At 35.5% G+C, this 20,696-nt stretch overlaps 4 protein-coding genes and 1 pseudogene across 6 annotated transcripts; 2 read left to right on the top strand and 3 right to left on the bottom strand.

Moving 5' to 3' along the window:
* Positions 1-1,100: 1,100 nt before the first annotated feature.
* On the top strand, positions 1,101-3,876 carry LOC120140865 (UDP-glucuronate:xylan alpha-glucuronosyltransferase 1-like). The gene is made up of 4 exons (XM_039155864.1): positions 1,101-1,259; positions 1,840-2,034; positions 2,145-2,767; positions 2,842-3,876. The coding sequence occupies exons 1-4, from the start codon at positions 1,192-1,194 to the stop codon at positions 3,810-3,812; spliced, it is 1,857 nt and encodes a 618-aa protein (XP_039011795.1). The 5' UTR covers positions 1,101-1,191; the 3' UTR covers positions 3,813-3,876.
* Positions 3,877-5,546: 1,670 nt separating this feature from the next.
* On the bottom strand, positions 5,547-8,132 carry LOC120140870 (probable pectinesterase/pectinesterase inhibitor 51). The gene is made up of 2 exons (XM_039155869.1): positions 6,940-8,132; positions 5,547-6,437 (listed from the first exon to the last, which is right to left on the bottom strand). The coding sequence occupies exons 1-2, from the start codon at positions 8,000-8,002 to the stop codon at positions 5,752-5,754; spliced, it is 1,749 nt and encodes a 582-aa protein (XP_039011800.1). The 5' UTR covers positions 8,003-8,132; the 3' UTR covers positions 5,547-5,751.
* Positions 8,133-9,132: 1,000 nt separating this feature from the next.
* On the bottom strand, positions 9,133-11,565 carry LOC120140869 (annotated as a pseudogene).
* Positions 11,566-13,747: 2,182 nt separating this feature from the next.
* On the top strand, positions 13,748-15,358 carry LOC120140868 (NAC domain-containing protein 82-like). 3 transcript variants are annotated; one of them, XM_039155868.1, is made up of 3 exons: positions 13,748-13,829; positions 14,057-14,918; positions 14,976-15,358. In XM_039155868.1, the coding sequence occupies exons 2-3, from the start codon at positions 14,324-14,326 to the stop codon at positions 15,338-15,340; spliced, it is 960 nt and encodes a 319-aa protein (XP_039011799.1). In that variant the 5' UTR covers positions 13,748-13,829; positions 14,057-14,323; the 3' UTR covers positions 15,341-15,358. The 3 variants fall into 3 exon arrangements, with proteins under 3 accessions (XP_039011799.1, XP_039011797.1, XP_039011798.1); XM_039155866.1 differs by having other exon boundaries at positions 14,057-15,358; XM_039155867.1 differs by having other exon boundaries at positions 13,769-13,829; positions 14,073-15,358.
* A 3,227-nt stretch (positions 15,359-18,585) lies between these two features.
* Positions 18,586-19,730, bottom strand: LOC120140866 (F-box/kelch-repeat protein SKIP25-like). The gene has a single exon (XM_039155865.1). The coding sequence runs from the start codon at positions 19,711-19,713 to the stop codon at positions 18,604-18,606; it is 1,110 nt and encodes a 369-aa protein (XP_039011796.1). The 5' UTR covers positions 19,714-19,730; the 3' UTR covers positions 18,586-18,603.
* Positions 19,731-20,696: the final 966 nt, after the last annotated feature.

Below are 20,696 nucleotides of genomic sequence, written 5' to 3'. Positions count from 1 at the left end.
TATAGCTTACCCTAAATAATTAATATTTATCTAAATATTAATATTATTTAAGTCTAAGTTTAATTTATTGAAATTCAGTTAATCATATATATAATATTATTATTTAAATTTATTGACTATATTTTTATTTTTCTAGTTTTCATATTCAACTTTTTTTAAATTAAATTCATATTCAACTCTCAATATATGAGATAGAATCCTTGTATATAATATAAAACTCTTTTAGTTTTACATAGATTTAATACTATTGGACGAGTGAAAATAAATAAAATTTTAATTTAATTTTAATTTTTATATAAATATTAATTTAACCTCTAAACTTTAAATAAAAGATTTAGACACTTAAAATAAACAAAAACACATAATTTAAAATTAAGTTAAAATAATAATAAAAATAGACGGTTAACCAACTTTAAAGTGGGCACTGGTCCTTGAGAGTCACAATCTTTAGACAATGCTAACCCTCCCCACTCCTTCCATTACATTGCTTAACTTCAAATACAATATACACATACGTTTCACCCATGAATGACAATGCAACATTCAATTACGGACCATTCAAAGCACCGTCGTGTCCACAATTCAAAGATTAAAATTCAATAACACATTCCGTAGTTAAAGAGAATGTTATTCTCCTTTGTGATCTTGAGTTCGAGTAGTTATATCTATATGGTGTGTATATATTGTTAATGGTTAAAAAATATTATAAACAGATAGTACCTTGTAATCATCTCATATTATTAAAATAAAGTTCTAACATTCAAAGTATTTATTCTTGTGGGTGCAAGGCCTCCATCATATATACAAGGAACTCCCACCCATTTAATAAAGCTTTTGGCTTTTGTTAAATGACGAAATTAATCATAATTTTGAAAAGTTCGTTTGGTGAAATAGTTGTTGAAAGTAGCTTAAACCCTATATGTTTCCCCTTCTTTCTTGACTCTTAATCCAAATTCCCTCTTCAACATTAAGCAACCAAACTTGTCTTTTTTATAAACTAAATCAGTAAACTACTCTTGAAACATGATATATGTTTCTTTTTATAAATATTCTACTTTTGAATCCTATCATTGATCCATCAGAAAGCTTTTTATTGGGGTTTTAGTGATTCATATACATGATGGTTTTCTTTCTGGGTTACCAGATGTTTGCACTTTGCATGCATGAACTTTGCTGCTAACTAACAGAAAGATGAGAGGAATCATGTGGGGAAATTCGTCTGGTTCTGTCGACCCCAGACATCGGTTATCTGCTTCAATGTGAGTTACTTTCTTTCATTCTTCATCTTTCTATTGTTTTGATTGCTTAAAATTTCCAGTTTCAGGATTGTTTCATCACTGGAAAACCCTTTTTGTTACAGTCCTAGATATGATTTGAATGAATTGATTAAGCAAAGAGCCTTTTGAGTTCGATATAATACCAACAATCTTAATTAGCATTCTCCTCAGGTTTTCCTTGAATCTTTCTTTTGATCCCAAAAAATCAATCTTCCTATAATTATTTGTTCCGACTCTTTCGATAGAAGTCTATGAAGTGTCATATACCGGAATCCGAACACTGCTCAGCTCATGATTGATTAGTTCGATAAGCACCCCTAATCCGGAAAACGTTGCTTAATTGTTTGACAACAAACTGTTCGATCAACAAACGTCAAAATCACTGCTTGTTAAGATATTGACAAGTGAAGTTAGATCTTTGCTTCAGTTGAAAGGATTCTTTCCAGTTACGTACCAGCTATTGTTATTGTTATTATTATTATTATGATGACGATGATGGTTACAGGTTGCTTAATTGTTAGTATTCATTCATCTATCTTTTTTCAATTACAATTAATTGCAGTGAGGCCTTATACAAAAGAAGATTAAATAAGAACAGAGTAAAAGGTTATGGGAAGTCTTTTCAAGATCGAAACTTATGCTGCAAGTATCCTCTTCTCAAACTTGTTTTGATCGTCATTGTTTCCGGCACTTTTGTATCACTTTTGTGCTCTCCCGATGCCTACAAAACTGATCACCTATCGGCCGCGAAATCCCGGTACGTGTTCCGCAATGCTTTCCTGTACTTTATTTCTTGTTGACATTGATGTCTGAGACAGTTTGTACAATTGTTTGATTCAAAAGCCTGATATGATGATTTGATGAAAGGTATATAGAGAGGTGGATATGGGGAGGAGTAGATTCTCAATATGTATCGGATGTCGATACCAACTGGGATGATGTTATGAAAGTTATCGAGACGATGGACGAACAGAATGATTACCAGGGAATAGGACTTTTGAACTTCAATACTACTGAAGTCAGTCATTGGAAGCACCTAATACCTGATGCAAGCCACATTGTGCTGCATCTGGACTATGCTGACATGAATGTAACTTGGGATTTGTTATATCCGGAATGGATCGATGAGGAACAAGAAGAAAAGGTTCCCATTTGCCCGTCTTTACCGAAGATTGAGGTCCCTGGACGACGTCTTGATCTGATTGCTGTTAAGTTGCCTTGTATAAATGAGGGGAATTGGTCAAGGGATGTTGCTAGGCTGCATTTACAGCTAGCAGCAGCTAGTCTTGCAACCTCGGCCAAGGGCTTGTATCCGGTGCACATGCTTTTTGTTTCGAGGTGCTTTCCGATTCCGAACATGTTCACTCGCAAAGAACTCGTTGCACGCGAAAACGATGTCTGGTTATACAAGCCAGACTTGAATGTGTTGAGAGAAAAGCTTCAGTTTCCTGCAGGATCTTGTGAACTTGCACTTCCTTTTAATGTCAAAGGTCAGTTCCCATATCATTCTTCATACAAAATGCCTCATCCTGCTTAGAAGCTAATATGTTCTGTTAAATTACAGAGCCAATATATTCGGGGAATGCATCTCGACAAGCATATGCGACGATTCTCCATTCGGCTCACGTATATGTATGCGGAGCTATCGCCGTTTCTCAAAGCATCCGCTTGTCCGGCTCAACCCGAGACCTTGTGATACTTGTAGATGAGATAATCAGTGCTTACCACAGGAGTGGACTTGAGGCAGCAGGATGGAAAGTGAGAACAATTCAAAGGATCAGGAATCCGAAAGCCGAAAAAGACGCATACAACGAATGGAACTACAGCAAGTTCCGGTTATGGCAACTGACCGATTACGACAAGATCATATTCATCGATGCCGATATGCTTATCCTTCGAAACATCGATTTCTTATTCGCAATGCCAGAGATATCAGCCACGGGAAACAACGGCACCCTCTTTAACTCCGGTGTCATGGTCATCGAGCCTTCGAATTGCACATTCCAGCTTCTGATGGAACACATCGACGTGTTCGAGTCGTACAACGGCGGGGATCAAGGATACTTAAACGAGATTTTCACATGGTGGCACCGGATTCCACGGCACATGAACTTCCTCAAGCATTTCTGGATAGGCGATGAGGAAGAAGTGAAGCGAAAGAAAACTCGGCTTTTCGGATCCGAGCCGCCTATTCTTTACGTACTTCACTACCTAGGTACAAAGCCATGGATGTGCTTCAAGGACTACGACTGCAACTGGAATGTGGACATAATGCAGGAGTTCGCTAGTGATGTCGCGCACCGAAAGTGGTGGAACGTCCACGATTCGATGCCGGAGATACTGCGACAATTCTGCTTGTTACCGTCGATGCAAAAGGCGCAACTCATGTTCGATCGACAGCAAGCCGAGAAAGCGAACTTCAGTGATGGACATTGGAGGATCAAAGTAGAAGATGAGCGTCTAGACAAGTGCATTGACAACAGATGTAAATGGAAGGGTATGTTGAAAGTTTGGGGTAGACGCCGCAATAGATGAAGCTTTTGTTCCAACACCTCCTGCATTAATCAATACCAAACTCCCACGATTCTGAGTTTTTTGTTTTGTTAATTCTGTTCAATTATACTGATTGAATTTCATTGATATTGTTGTAACTCTACCATTTTGAAAATTATGACTTCATTGGAGAAAATGTTTGGCAGGGGATGATATAATTGGCTCTTAATCCCTTCAAAATTTATAAATTTTTAAATTAATATAATGGTAAAACTGCACTTGGGCCCAAAAGTTTATAGTCCAATTCCAATCCCTCCTAGAAAGTTTCTAGATTCGTCCTTGATGGTCAGGACTCTTAGTGAGGCCTAATGATGTTTATTTATAGGATAAATACGCATTTTGGTAGCTGGATTTAATTTCAATGTTCAATTTAATACTTTTTTTTGTTCAATTAGGCATTTGAGTTTGATTTTATAGTTCAAATAAGATATTTATTGTAAGTGCCGATTTAAACTAAAAAATAAATTTATATATTAATTTAACCTTAAATTTAAAAACTAAAATACATCTTTACCCTTATTTAATCAAATCTTGACAACACATTTTTTGGTCAAATTATTTTTTGGATCCTCTTGGTTTTGAAGCTAAACAAGTTAGACCCCAACTTACTTTTTTTAATTTAAATACTTTTTGGGTACCTATTAATTTTAAAATTAAACAAATTAAACTTCCATTCTTTGATGACTTTATTTTAATAAACCGCCCCACCAGAACGCAACGCCCAATATAATATGAAATATGAAAAATTAATAAATTTGAAAAATGGGATTGACAAAGGGACATGGCACAATGAGAATGACTTCAACAAGTCACTCTCTTATTTATGCTATTTATTTAGTTATTAGATCACATAGAATATAGAGCAAAGCTAACAAAACCAGAGAATCCTACAAAATCCAAACAAATTAAAGTATAATATTTTTATTGCAGGCAAAACAAGCTCTTAGATTTCACTGGTGGAGAAGCATGATGAGTCTAAATCTCACTCAACAAACATTGTCATTAAACAATAGCCTGCCTAATCTTATCCTATTGAATGCCACTTCTGGGTTCTACACCTTATTTATATCCAAGTAGCTAATGTTTTAGCATAGGGTTGTTGAGCACATGAAGACCATATTCGTGCAGGACTGTAGGAACGGAAACTGACCCTTTTTTCCATCATGTGACAGATAGGCCAGTTGATGTTTCCTGTTGTTTGGATCCATGGTGTCATGTACTTCATGTGAACTTGAGAATCATAATCATGCATATAATAATATTATTATTATCTTCCCCGTGAGCATTTTTTTTCTTCTATCTAATGCATCAGCTGAATCATCCTGTTTCTCTTATGTTCATACAGACCTCATAAGTTGATGACTGAATTTTCACTACATACCGAATGAGAAACACTTGAAAGGTAAGCCAAGGAACAAGATAAAAGCGTAAAGAAATGGCCAACCCCATATAATCATGCCATAAGGAATCAGAAAATGTGCAACTTGGTTTGCTTTTCGTGTCAGCATTACACCTTTGCCCTATAAGTCAAGAAAACCAGTTGGCCACAGGCCAATCCCAATATGTAAGTGAGTCTCAGTCATACTCCCATTCATGGAATTCGACATATTATCTTGTCTAATAGGAATACTAGCACAGCTAAAGCCTATGTTACTCAGTTTGAAGGCCAATGAGTAATGGATATAGATATTGAGCAAGATAAATACTTGATTTGTTTTTGAAGCTTTTCCATATATTTGGAAATTCATTTTGTTTTGCATATCCCAATATTCAAGAAGATGAAAGGGAAAAATAACATAGGCTAAAAAACTAACCCTTCGTCCTCCAATGAAGATTTTGTAACAAATGAACATGATCATGACTTGATAAACTATCCTTGGCTTTACTTACAATCTTGGAATTCTTGATGTGGGGGAAACAATCAAGATGATGTTGGAATCCATTGATCTCCTTGAATGAAATTTTGGACGGAATATGATTGTATATGTTGAGATGGAATTTGAGTACTCCACGGAACTCTATTCGACAGAATGGATCCTGGACCAGTATTCCCAAATTCTCCGTAGAAAAGTGTTTTCAATGCAAAGTCACCCTTCCATGGCATCCATCCATTCGGATTAATAAGTGCTTCCATAACACAATTTATAAAAACTGTCCTTGAAAATTCCTTCCATGGCCTTCCCAAAAAGTTCTTGTGCACTTTAGGCTTGCTATAGTAGTATTTCATGTACTCCTCAGTTCCATTGATCAAGCAGTTCTGGAAAACCAGACCAGTTGATTGGGCAGGATCTGTTCTACCATGAGCTGTGACAGCATTGTTCTCACCTTTTTCGGGTTTTAATTGACGCGGAGCGACCAAAATTTCACAATCTTGGAACACTGAGGCAGAATTACCAAAGATGAAGTCCACATTCCCCTGGATCCGACACTTCTTGTAGAACTGGCGGAGCGAGTGAACATAGAGAGTATCTTGGTTGCCTAGGAATTCACAGTTCTCAATGATAGAAAGATCACTATCTGATCTGAAGGCTACAGCTTGGTGGGCACCAGGGCCTGCTGTGTTCCTGAATGTGATGCCACTCGCCATAAATCCATCACCAAGAACTCCTGCAACATCGAAATCCCATTATTAAAAACTCTTCGGCTCACTGATTTCCGTTGCTCAATATACATGTGCAGTAATCATGTACGCACCCTAAACAAGAAAGGATAAGCTTAGGGAAACCATGAATGTCTAGAAGCACAATCTCATCAAAACTTTATAAAGCAAATGAAATTGAATGCATATGCAATTCTATACCAGTTGCTGCTTTTATATGTATAAAAACATTTTTTTCCATTTTGAGAAATAATCAAAACAAGTTCAATATATTCGAGAGTGATTCTTATTAAAGAAAGCAGAATTAGTGCATGGATTATATACAACTTGTCAATGGTATAGTTAATATTGCTTCGAGTTAAGCTCAAATAGTAAAAAGCTCGAACTTTAAAGCTCAGAACTCAAAAATCAAACTTGGACTCACTGGATTAAGCTTTCAAGCTTCAAATTCAATTAGATTCATGAACAAAGTTAAATGTTTGACAAAAAGAGAGTAGATGGTAGTATTACTCACCGACAGTAGCAGACTAGCAGTATCATAAGTGGTAATTCCAGGCATCCCAGCATTTAAAGCACCCGTAAGAATGGTTTTATCCATTCCGTCCCCCAAAAACACCACATTTTTCTTCTCCAACAGCACCCTCACCGTTTCTTCGTACACGCCTTCCTTTATTTTTATCACGAAACGGCGTGTATTCTCTTCATTGTCTGGTGAGGCGTTCACAGCCTCTTGCACAGTCTTGTAACACCCTCCGTTCCCATCTTTACACACCGTTACATCCGCCTTCAAGTTCGACGGTAAACCCACGTTAAACCCAAACTCCTTCCCACCAGACCCGTTCTCGTAAAAACCGTCCCGTTCCGTCTTGGGAGGGACCCACGCGGCTATGTCCTCCCCGTAATTAACGTAAGCGACCATCATGCTCAACGCGTTGCTGCTGTGTCGCATTAAAGAGTCCAAGAACGCCATCGTTTCGTCGACCAGTTTGGTGTCGTTAACGTACTTGAGCGCGCTCCAACAATCGTACTGGTAGCAGAGGGCGGCGCTCATCCACGAACGGGCGTCTTTGGTTTTTCCACGTGTCAGCGCGTCATCGGCTGATCTAATGCGGAAATCCGAGTTAGAAAGGATGTTCACACAGATGGTGGCGGCACCGGAGCGGTTGAGGTTGCCTCTGGAGGAATCTAGGATGGATTTCACCATGGATTGTCCGGTTTTAAGGTTATTGGAAGAGACGGTAAGGGCTGATCGGACGAAATCGAGGGAGGCCGGATTAGGAGGGAGAAGGGAGGATTGAGAAAGGTAGGCCTCGCAGGATTGTGGGAAACGAGTGGATTTGCATGCAAGGCGGATTTGGGAGGAGTCAGAGGTGTAAACAGGGGAATTATGAGGAAATGAAGGTGGGTTCCGATGGTAGTGACGAGTAGAAGAAGAGGAATAGAAGAAAAGGGTGAGGAAAAGAAGGGAAAGGAAGAGAAAAGCAGACATGGATAGTAAAACAAGGAAAGAAGGTGTTGTCCAGGGAGGTTTTCTATGGGAATGGTGCGAGGGAGGTGGTGAAGACGAAGGCATGGTGTTAAGGGTGTATATATAACGCAACAAGATAAGTGGGGAAGTGGGAAAATATATGGAATTTTGTTTGTTGGATTGGAAAGTGAATTCACGAGAAGAGAAGAGTGGAAATGGCAGTCAGCAGGATGTTCGATTTTGGAAGTTTGCCAAAGGAAGTGATGTTGAAGAAGTGGAAAGGGAAGGCGTGGCCATTTACTGTCAGTCACGAGCTCAGATCTGTATGTTGATACATAAATCCAAAACAAACGGAGTGAATATGCGGTGAAGGGTAAAGGAAACCGGACCAAATCTGTGGGCAGTGCCAGTGTGAGAGAAAATGGCGGCTACGACGGTTTTATATTCCATTCTTTTCACTGGGTGGGTTCTCCGATTCCAGTATAATTGGATCCATAAGTTATTCTATTAGCCCTGTTAGACCTGTTGAATTTAAGGACGAATAAAATTTCACTTCGCACAAAAATTGAATTTTCTTATTTGATTCTTCGTTTAATTTATAATTCTATAAATTTAATTTAAAAATTATATAAAATTTGAACTATAAAATAATTTAAAATTTTTAAAAATTAATATATTAATTTTTAAATTTGACATAAATATCTTAATTTTATATAAAAATTATTTAAAGTAAAATTAATTAATAACATAACATTATAAGTATTTATAATTAAATTTAATTATAAATTTAAATAAATCAACTCATATTTATTATTAAATTTAACTATAAATTCAACAACTCAACTCAAAGTTATTTAATAGTATCCCTAATTGAACTAAAATTTTAAAATAGAAATGGTTATCAAATTAAAATCGATATTTTGAATGACTATTCTAGTAATTATCCCACAATGTATGCTCCCAGGCCCAAACAAAAGTACAAACTTGTTTTGTATCTGGCTTTCATCTACAAATCCATCGTTGCCATAGGTATTTGATATTTTCTTGTTTTCGATCTGTTTTTACTTTTGTTCGAAACTTGATGTTAGCACAAGATAGTGATGATTTGCGAGACGATAAATGGAATTGTACTAGTTTCATGCAAACAAAAGCAATACAAGCATGGCAACATACAAGAGCATTAAGGGGTAAAAACAAAGCTATAATTTGCTGGTAAAACACAAACGCAGTGTTCTTCAAGCATCCATGCCAATGATGCACCCAATACCCTTCCCACCGACCATGTTCTCCAATGCCTTGTTTATCTCTCAGAAACTCACTTCGTGTCTTATAAATTTCTCCAGCTCGGTACATCTCCAAGTTTAGATCCTTTCAATGGCTGGTTTCATGCCAATTCCGTGTTAAAATTGCTTACTTTGTTCATGTACTTCTCCACAACCCAAGGAAGGTCCGACCGGGGATTGAAGTTGCCGAAGAAGGTGCCTTTCAGAGTCCTCTCGTTCAAAAAGTTCATGGGGTGTGTCTTAAAACGCATCGTCTTTGTTCGGAACGCTGACGAGTACTGTACGGCCACATCCCATCCCTCCACAAAACATGGAATAGCATCTCTGTTCTTTGCTTCATTCTACTTCCTAGTTGAATAGGCAAATGCATGAAGAACGAAGCGCATTGAAGGGAGTTTTACATCGTGAACACATTCGAATGCAGAGATCATCGCGTTGATGTTTCCCGTACACTCGACGCTTCGATCGACTCCCTCGTTCGTCATTTCGGCAATCACCTACAAATATGGAAGTAAGATTTGTGAATGAAGTGTTGTATATATTTAATTATACCTTGAAACCAAAAGGTATGGACTTGAACAGGCTTGCCATGGTCTTTCGGGTTCACGAATTCGTTCCAACAGAATTTCGGCAATTCTAGCCCCTTCAGCAGCCTAATTATAAAGGGCACAGCAAGTTATCAGCAGCGGGATTAATGGGGAAAATTATGTTAATCAAATTCTTCGCGAATGGAATCAGAATAACATGGTATGGAAGTAGGGATACTCACAGCAAGACCTACTGCTCCCAGCTGAACCCTTGGTGGACTTTGCAACATTCAATGTGGCACCAAGAACTGCAAAATCATTAAACCTCCATTAAACTAACGAACTGAACCAAACCAACCAAATTAGATACTCTTTTTCTTTAAACACCTGTAGAGATTCCACAGCTGAGAACACAAACTTGGTCACCGGATTGATCTTGGCAACACAACCAACATGCACAACAGTGTATTCACTGAAAGTAGATGTTCCAACAAAACGGTAGATGGGTTTCCCATTAATGGAGAACCTCGTTTTGCCATCGTTGAGCTCGGTGTTGATCCTTAGCAGATCACCCATGCTGCTTTCCTCAGACTTGCCGGTGAAAACAGGCAGGCACATGGCCGCGGGGTTTAAGGTCCCTCACCCACATGCAAACAAAACAGTCAACAGATGGAGATCATAAAATGAACCCACATCTATTAACATTGAAACAAAACCGTTTGTGTTTGCCTTGTACCAAGTTCTTCGTGGTCCCTCCCAACAGCTCACAACATCGGAGGTATGGTTTGGATCTTACCCAAATCGTGATTCATTTTCTTTTTGTATTTTCTCACAGTGTCGTTTACTTGTTACGATAAAACATTCTTTTTCTATGTAGTTTTCGCCAAAAAAAAATACGAGCATTTTCTTCTTTCATAAATTTCAAATAATTATGGACAAAAAGTGAGTTCCAATTGCAATCCATAATGTTATACGTACCTTGTTTACTCATGTTTGTTTTTATCGAACTAAGTTTCCCATGCGATGGATATGTCATATGAACCGTTTCATTTATCCAGTTTAATTAGTCGTCTTCAAACCAAGCGCTCAACATTGCACTTGCACTTTCGCTAAACATGATCAATGCGGCAATGTCCTCCACTTTGTCTCCACATAACAAACAATACGATAAATTATATGCATTGTAATTTAATTATTAATATCGAATGTTTGAGAGTACTTGAATATATAGTATTTTATACTCACCTCATATTAATAAAAAAAATTGATAATTTAAATATGGAGAGATTATAATTTGGTCATCGATCTTTTAATTTTATTAATCAGACCACTTAATTATTTAAATGATATTAATCAAATCATTTACCGTTAACGCTTGACGAAGAAATTACTAGCATGATAATTACTAAATTTAATATAATTACATATTTGATTCCCAATACTTATGTATTCTATTAGAATTATTGACTTAAAATATATTGAAAATAAAAAATATTTTGATTGATTTAAAATTTATCCTATTTTATTAACATAAAATATCTATTTTTCAAAAAATAAAATAAATTAGAATTAAAAAATATGACAAAGAGAAAGAGAGAAAATATCATATCATTTAATTACTTTAAATTAATGATATAAAGATTAAAAAATAATTCAAAAGATTTAATACTATAATTATTTTTTACAATTCAATGATACAAATAAAATGTAGGGTAAAGTATAGTAATAGTCATTGAACTTTTCTAAAGCTTTCATTTAGGTCCCCTAACTTTTAAAACTTGCAATACAATCCCCCAACATTTAGTCCATTTGCAATATGGTCTCCAACGTTTAGTCTGTTTGCAATATGGTCCCCGACCGTTTGACGCCGTTACACTGTCGTTAGTCCGTTTGCAATATGGTCACTGAACTTTTCAGGTGCTTGCATTTAGGTCCCCAACTTTTAAAACTTTCAACACAGTCTTAAATTTCATTATAAACCCTAAATTCCTTTTTGATCTCAAATTTCATTTTTCGCTTCTCTCTTCTCATTTCCATCGTAACTTTTCAGTCGGGGATGCATGGGAAATTCTAATCTAACTTTGAATTATGTGGAGGTGTTGACTTGAATAAGGGTCCATTGAGAGAAGACCCGATCAAGGGACTATCGGGACCATCAACGATTCAATGTATAATGTTAGATACATGTCATCTCAGGTAAAACATAAATGTTCAATGAAATGCTTGTGAGAAAAAACGAGGTTAGAAATAAAGAGTTGACAAATACTACTAAGATGAACTAAGTATCATTGTTGAAAGTCACCAACAAAGCTGGAATTATTTTGTATAAATGACATATAATAATTTCTTCGTTTAATCCTTGTGCTTAAAGATTTTCCAACAGATGATCAAATATAATGAAATCCCAAACAGCGCATTCACCTCTCAGTCTCTTTCGCAACTCGAAAGGGCATCATGACAGGGTCAAGTAGCTGCTCCAAATAAACTACCCTGTCAAGATGTCTTTCGAGTTGCGTGCATGCAGAATTGTCTTCTAAAGCTATAATTCAATACAATTCAACTGAAAAATTTCCAAAACATGCAAAAAAAATTAATTCGTTCACGATATATCAATCCCATAATCAACATGAACTTATTAAAAAGAATACAAGCTCATAGGACGCCGAAAGCCACAGGTCAGATCAAAACAAATCCCAGTAAACTAGTACCAGCAGTCTCTCGGATTGAGCCTGACGATTTCACTATGTCGATACTCATAACCAATTCCCTGATTTAAAGAAAAACCAAACAAGAAGATCAAAAAAATTTAGCATATGACCCTATTTCACTTCTATTCTGATGGACTGAATATCTTTCATAAGAAGTACTAAAAGTTTTGATTAAGAAGAAAGAAAGAAAATTAGATGGTTTTGGTTCAAAACTAACACTGAATATCATGATCATTGACATGCAATTCCATAAACATAGAAATTTCAACAAAAAAACACAAAATGCGAGCTAAAAATGGGAAAGTGCGAAAAAAGAAAAGCTTACTTCCGGATAGCCCAAAAGAGAAAATAAATACCTTCTTGCAAGTGAGGGGAAATGCTAAGAAATAAACACAATCAGTGTTGCGTTCCAGCAATTCTTCCTCCATTTTTTTGTTGTAAATAAAAAGCTGAAAGACAAAGCACTGCTTGTGTTTACAATTTTACATGGCGGAAAATTGAAGAACAAAAACCAAACGAGAGGTGAATGTGTTGTTTGGGATTTCATTATATTTGATCACATGTTGGAAAATCTTTAAGCACAAGGATTAAACGAAGAAATTATTATATGCTATTTATACAAAATAATTCTAGCTTTGTCGGAGACTTTCAACAATGATACTTAGTTCATCTTAGTAGTATTTGTCAACTCTGCATTTCTAATCCCATTTTTTTCTCACAAGCATTTCATCGAACATCTATGCTTCACCTGAGATGACATGTATCTAACATTACCCCTTGAATCGTTGATGGTTCCGATAGTCCCTTGGTCGGGTATTCTCTCAATGGACCCTTATTCAAGTCAACACCTCCACATAATTCAAAGTTAGATTATAATTTACCATGCATCCCCGACTGAAAAGTTACGCTAGAAATGAGAATATAGAAGCGAAAAATGAATTCGATATCGAAAAGGAATTTGGGGTTTATAATGAAAATTAGGACTGTGTTGCAAGTTTTAAAAGTTGGTGACCTAAATGCAAACGTCTGAAAAGTTCAGTGACCATATTGCAAATGTACTAACGACATTGTAACGGTGTCAAACGATCGGGGACCATATTGCAAACAGACTAAATGTTGGGGGACCATATTGCAAACGGACTAAATGTTGGGGGACCATATTACAAACGGACAAAATGTTAAGAGACTGTATTGCAAGTTTTAAAAGTTAGAAGACCTTAAGGAAATCTTTAGATAAGTTCAATGACCATTACTATACTTTACCCTAAAATGTAGTAGTAAAATAATTGCATTTATAAATTTATAAAAACGTAGCGCAAGGGCGAAGGTTAGCGTACTCTTTTACTTATCGCTTCTCTCAGCTCGTTGACGCGGTCTCCCTCGGTGCTCTCTCTCGCGGCTTCCTTCCCTACGGGTAAAATTCTAGGGTTTCACTTCTAAGTTTCGACTTTTAGTTTATTGTTTGCTTCAAATAATCATCGATTAAAGGTCTTTACTCTGATCTGTTGCTTCTTTTATTTCCATCTTCCTTGATTTTTAGGCTTAGGGTTTCCTTATTTTGAATGAACTGATTGATGAACTTGTGATGAGTTTTAATTAATGAACTTTTAATTGATATGGGGGTCTTGATATTGAAAGCAGGGTTCATATTTTACAGCAAATGTCTTTTGAGCTCAGTTGGGAACAGCCGATTCTTTATTCTGATTTTCGGTTTATGAACTGTGGGAGACTGAGGTATTTTTCTCAAAAGATTTCTTTTAGGCATTGGACCTGGCCTATATTCTACGCGTCAGGTTTTATTTGACCCCTTTTCTCGTTTGGATTCTTTAATTTGGCTCTGCTGATTTATTCTGAGTGGAGTCGCAGTTTCTGTAATTCACTTTCTGTTGAGTATTTTGGACTTTTCTGATGGGTAAAAACACATTGGCTCCGGGGTTTCGATTTCACCCCACTGATGTGGAATTGATTATGTATTATCTGAAGCGGAAAATATTGGGCAAGAAGCTTTCTGTTAATCCAATTGCTGAAGTTGATATTTACAAGTATGCACCATGGGATTTGCCTGATATGTCGTGTTTAAAGACTGGTGACCTTAAATGGCATTTCTATTGCCCGATCTCAAAGAAATACAATAGAGGGGATAGGGTGAGTCGAGCTACTGTATATGGCTACTGGAAAGCCACAGGAAAGGATAGGTCTGTGAAGCACAATGACGAAGTTGTTGGGATGATAAAAACCTTGGTTTTTCATCAAGGTAAAGCCCCACATGGTGAGCGAACGGATTGGGTGATGCACGAGTACAGGCTTGAAGAAAAAAAACTGGCTGACAAAGGGATTGTTCAAGATTCATACATGCTTTATGTTCTCTTCAAGAAAGATGGTGTGGGCCCAAGAAATGGTGCTCAATATGGAGCACCATTTAAGGAAGAGGACTGGAATGACGATGATGATGATGAGGCAAATTTGCCCGGCACTGGTTCCCTTTGCAGTACGTCCATAGTAGCTGTTGCTAGTGGCTCAAGTGTCCCAGAGAGCCTATGTGTTGTACCAACTGTTGATTCAAGTGCGGTTTATACACTGCCATTGGTTGGTCATACTAAAGACGATGTTAATTGTACCACTGATGCTGATGCTTATACTTCCCCTACATGTGTGGATACTCCTGAAGCTCCCATGGTTGTCGTCGCTGGCTCTGTTCCTGCACCGTTGGAGGCTCCTCAACTTGCTCTAGTTCCTCAAGATCAAGAACCCAACGATAACAACATTATATCTATGCTAGAGGTCTTCACTGAAGATGATGATCAAATGACTGGTAATTTTACCAATTCATTTGTCGAGGCTCCTAAAGTATCCGAGGAGGATGATATTCTATCAATGTTGGCAGCTTTCACTGAAGTTGACGATTCAAATAATTGGCGCCTTTGATTAAAGACGTTACAAAACTCCTTTTTGTTGAATTTTGTAAGACTTTGTACATTTTTAGGAATAAATGTTGACTTCTTGGTTTATCAGTTTTCTTGGCTTGGTTTGAAATAGAAGTTTGTAGACTTAAATTTGGGATACTTTGTTCCTGTTTGGTTTATATCATCTTATGTTTTTCCTGTAATGGAATTTTGAGTTTAAACATGCAGTGTTTGGTTGTCTGTAACTGATACATCATCGCTTGAATATTAGTTGTGAAATTGATAATTCCAGCACATGTATGTTCTTGGCTGTTGGTCCTTTTAGTTAGAGTTGGACTGAATCATTAGATGGCAAGTACAAGCAACACTAAAGTTGCTGTTGTCCTGGTAATCTCAGACCATATCTGTTGCTCTTTGTCCTCTTCATTCTATTGTCCTACTTAGGCTTGTAAAAGCCAAGTCGAACTCGAGTGTTATTGAGTTAGACTAGATTTATAAAGTTCAAAGCAGAACCTGACATAACTTAAAAGTTTGCGAGCTTAAAATCATTAAAACTTGACTCGAATTCAAAATAAAAAAAATTGAAGCTCGAATTGAGCTTGAAAAAACTTGAACATGTAACATTCATCGTCTTAGATCAGTCGAAGCTCGAACTCGAGTTCTTCGAGCTTTGTCCAAGCTTAAGCTCAAATTTGAACCTTAAATATATGAAAATTTTATATGTATTTTTAAAAACAACATATAAATATTACTATTATTAATAATTTATTTTTTTAAAAAAAGAAAATTTTAGTATAATATTTTTTTAAGTTGTTTGTAACTTGGATATTAAGTAGTTTATTTATACTCGTTAAGAATACGAGTTAAGTTTGAGTTCGAGTCGATTCTATTTAAATTGAGTATTAGTCAGATTTTGATTAAATTAAATTTAAATAATTTACAATTTGTTTCATCTCATTTACGGTATTAGTCCTATTTGAATTATTATATCCCACAAATCAAGGCATAGACACAGATTTGGTCCTCTATGGATAGAATCATCATTTTACAATTATCCATTGTACAAATTTTGAATTCTCCTGTACAAACATACGACTGACCATTCCGTGATAGAGAATGGAGGACATAATAAAAGAAGCTTGGTTTATTTAAATTTTTTTGAAACAATGAGATTAATATAGTAAAGGGTAAAGTATACAAATGGTCCCTCCACTATATGATATTACTTTGTTGAGTCTCTCGACTATTAAAAGTTATAAAATAATCTTTCAATTATAAAAAGTTATTTTGTTGATTATTTTGACTATTAAAAGTTCACTTGATTATTCATTATGATTCAAACTCGTCTTTTTTTATTAATAAAACAATATTCTATAGTCATGAGATCATTTATGTATTTTATCCTATAGTAAAATAATTAAAGATGAATTAAAAAAATTAATAAAACATTAAAGACTGGTCTTGTTATATTAGATAGTATTAAGCAGATGAAGATTTTTCCTAAAAAAATTTATCCCGTGTCATTTTCTACCTGTCATTGACCCACTAATTTAGGTCAATTTTTTTTATTGAAATCATATGTATAACGTTAAAAAATCGATATCATTCTCTATATAATAATCAGACAGGTAATCCAAGTCTTTTAACCTTTAAACGTGAAAATTTAAGCTTTCCTAAAATTGTAAACATACGTAATATATGGCATATACATTCGTTATCATTTTCTTTATTTTATGTTGCTCATTTCTTCCAAATTTACAATACAAAAGACAACGTCCTCAAAAGATTTGGTGAAATAATTTTTTAAGTGTTGTATTTTGCATTGCGAGCACAAAGAGCAATGGAATCTACGGAATGAACGTATAATTTTATATTTGGATATAAATTTTTAGGAAATTATTTTTTAAAGTTTAGGGCGTATAAAATTATAAAATTAGATTATTAGTAATAATATTTAAATTATATAAAAAAGTAAAACTTTTAAATAATGACATATCTTAATATTTTTTTCTGATCTCTGAGTTTTAGCCTTTACGCATCGTTTTGTCTATCGAGTATGATTGGGTAAAGTAAAGCTCCGGTGATATTTAAGCAGTGAGAAATTGTGATGTTGAAAAAGCAATGCAATGCGTGCATCTCTTGTGGTGAGCAGTGCTGTGAAAAAGGTATACATATAGAGTTAATGCTTAGCTTTTCGTTTTAATATCTGTATATAAAGTTTCTTTAAAATTAATAAAATATTAAGAATACACGTCCCGACAGTTGTTTTGGAATAAATAAATTATTTACATTTCAATTAAATACACATTGCAATGAATCAAAGTGGTTTGTGAATAAATAAATTTTCATCTTCAGCAATTTAAATAATATATATATATATAAATAAATATATGTTAAAAGATAATAATTATGTTATTATACTAAAAAATTATGTTATAAGATAATTATTTAATATACTGAGAGTCAAATTTTTGTTAATAACTTTAATTTATTATTATATATTTTTAATTAATCATTTAAATATTTAGTTAATAATATATATTAATGAATTATTAATTTAAGAAATATAGTATTAAAGTATCAACTAATTATGAGAGTAAAATCGTCATTGGTTTTAGTAGTAGGCAATGATAGATTGATGAGGTGTTGAGTGCATTCACACCCGTATAAAATTTATATCTTCATATAATTTAAGTAAAATAAAGTATATTTCTCCTTAAATGTTATAAATTTAAATATCTATATTTATAGAATATATACACATTATCAATAAATTAAGAGAATTTAAATAAATATCATTTATAATCACTCTATTATTTAAAAAAAATTACGTCCTTAAAATTTTATATTTTCGTGTTATTTAAAATTTTTAATAAAACTTTTTAAACTTCCACCGTACTATAAAATTATGTGTTGTGATGAAAATAGACGTAGGAGGAGCAGTGGGGTGGACGGTGGGCGGTGCGTTATGAGAAGGCGACGGCGACGGTGTTTATCTGGCAAAAGACATTAATGTCCACTAATTCTTTAGGAAAAGAATCGGGTAAGCGGTTCAACCACTTTGCAATTTATTATTTATCTACAAAACTTCACTTTCTGCTCTGCGCCTGTTGAAATTTTCATGGCTACCATCGCTTCCGTATGCCCTTTTTTTATTTAATAATAAATACACAATTCCACTCTTTATATTCAATAATCGACAAATTTTCACTTTCCATCACATGAAAAATCTTTCTTTAAAGTATCGAAAGTTTCAACAGTTAATTAATTATATTTCGTTCCGAATTAATAATCTGGGCGACTCAGCCGTGGCAAGACGTGGACTGCCAACGGTTCCAGCTCCGGTGGAATTTCCACGGCCCAGAATCTTGGTAAAGCTGCCACCACATCAATGACTATAATCTCCCCATCACCGCAAATAACGCATAATCTTCCGCAAGCGGCGGTCATTTGGCGTGCTCCTCTCAGATTTTCTGTCTCCATTATCACCTCCCAATTATCGCTTTCTTGGTTATACCTTGCGAGTACTCCTTTGCTTTCGTCTACGCCATATAGAACTTCCTCGTCCATGGCGGCGACGGGTCCTCTCCAACCGGCCACCATCCCTTCCGGCATCTCTTCCCATATGTCATTATCGACGTCGTACATAGTCCCTTGTTTAGCCACGTTCACTATACAAAGCTTCCGCCGCCAACCCACGGCGTCGATGGCGTCTCTGCTGAATCTCCCATCTTTCAGCTGTCTCATCTTCTTCCATTTGAAATCACCCATTTCGTCATCCTGCTCCAAGTCCCACTTCTCCAAAGACTTCGCCACGGCGCTGGAGAAGTTAGACCCAATCCCACTGGCAACGTAAATGGCTGGACCCGACGCTCCCGACACACACCAACGGCGGGGCGTCTCCATAGGAGGACCCAAACTCCACGAACGAGATAGCGGCGAGAATACGAGCGGCCGGGAAAGGGCTGGGATAAAATTAGGGGCGGTGGCGGCCAAAAGAACGAGATAACCGGCGACTGAAATGGATTGAACGGGGAGGTTCCGGGATATGAAAGAAGGGTGATGAACAAGGAAATTGAGAGGGTAAGTAGCCGGAGGGATTGACTCCCACTTGGACGAAATGGGATCGAAGCTCAATAACTGGATTTCCTCATTCGATGATGAGAAGATGAGAGTGTAGAGAGAACGGAAAGGAGGGAACAAAGGGGAGTAGATTAAGCGACGCCACGAACGGCAAACGGAGTAAAGCAAAGAAGGGTGAACACGAGAGAGGCAGAGCTCCGCCACGTGCTCCGACAGGCCTGGTATTAGAGACTGTTCTTGGGGGCCGTGGTCGTAGTGGGGTGCCGGTTTTTGACGTTTCCTGGGGTTAAGGGTGAGGGATTTGCTGCCCATTAACGAAGGTTAGGTTGGGAAAGGAGAAGAAGTAGGTTGAAGACAGATTTGGGAGCTTAAAAAGGATTTTGTTTCATTTCTAAGGGTAAATTTCATCAAAGGTCATTGAACTATGCTCTAATAGTCCGTTTTGGTCATTACATTTCAAAATTTATAAATAATTTTTAAATTTATCAAACTATTTTAAAATAGTCACCATGAAATTATAATAATTGTATCATTTAATGATAATTCTATAACTATTCGATAAATTTAATGATCATTTTATAACTTTATAAAATTTAATGATAAGAACAATCATCTAAGCACAGTTCAGTAAACTCTAATGTACTTTATTCATTTTCTAAAGGAAGAAACATTAAGATAACAATTGTTCGATTGGGATTGGTGGTGAAGAAGGAGATTTGTCAATTTAATAATTATTTTGTAATAATTTAATAAATTTGATAACTATTTTATAATAATTTGATAAAATTTAATGATCATTTTGTAGTCGTTTAATAAATCGATGTTCATCTTATAACTTTCAAAAGTTCAGTACCCAAAACACTCATTTGAGAATAGTTCAAGGAGTTCTAGTATACTTTACACATTTACTAAAGGGAGAAACATTAAGATAACAGTTGAGATTGGTGGTGTAGGAGATTTGCCAATTTGTCGTTTTATTAATGTTCATTCATGCACCTTTCATAAATTGCAAAAGTTGGAGTTTGGACCTTTTCAATTTTAATATTTTATAATAATGGGTAAGTTATGTGTTTTAATATCTAAATTGTTACTTTTAGTTTCATTTAAATACTTAAATTTTATTTTTTTAAATAATACCTCACGTTTATTTTAAATTTTATTTAAGAACCCACTGTTAAAAAATTAACGGAGATGTTGACGTGTCATCATAAGATAATGTCACATCATCATTGAAAAAAATAAAAATGTCACATCAACAGTTCTGTTAATTTTTTTAACAGTAATTTATCAAATTA

This window comes from Hibiscus syriacus, unplaced genomic scaffold, assembly GCF_006381635.1.
Source record: "Hibiscus syriacus cultivar Baekdansim isolate YM2019G1 unplaced genomic scaffold, ASM638163v2 tig00110788_pilon, whole genome shotgun sequence".
Classification (NCBI taxonomy): Eukaryota; Viridiplantae; Streptophyta; class Magnoliopsida; order Malvales; family Malvaceae; genus Hibiscus; species Hibiscus syriacus.
This window is presented reverse-complemented; position numbering and strand designations above follow the sequence as displayed.

What these genes read in the sequence shown, in the direction of transcription:
- LOC120140865 (XM_039155864.1), top strand. Translation starts at nt 1,192, where the DNA reads ATGAGAGGAATCATGTGGGGAAATTCGTCTGGTTCTGTCGACCCCAGA. An exon ending in CATCGGTTATCTGCTTCAAT is followed by an intron (nt 1,260 to 1,839) that starts GTGAGTTACTTT and finishes AATTAATTGCAG; the next exon opens with TGAGGCCTTATACAAAAGAA. An exon ending in CTATCGGCCGCGAAATCCCG is followed by an intron (nt 2,035 to 2,144) that starts GTACGTGTTCCG and finishes ATTTGATGAAAG; the next exon opens with GTATATAGAGAGGTGGATAT.
- LOC120140866 (XM_039155865.1), bottom strand. Translation starts at nt 19,713, where the DNA reads ATGGGCAGCAAATCCCTCACCCTTAACCCCAGGAAACGTCAAAAACCG.
- LOC120140870 (XM_039155869.1), bottom strand. Translation starts at nt 8,002, where the DNA reads ATGCCTTCGTCTTCACCACCTCCCTCGCACCATTCCCATAGAAAACCT. An exon ending in TAGTCTGCTACTGTCGGTGA is followed by an intron (nt 6,438 to 6,939) that starts GTAATACTACCA and finishes TCGATGTTGCAG; the next exon opens with GAGTTCTTGGTGATGGATTT.
- LOC120140868 (XM_039155866.1), top strand. Translation starts at nt 14,324, where the DNA reads ATGGGTAAAAACACATTGGCTCCGGGGTTTCGATTTCACCCCACTGAT.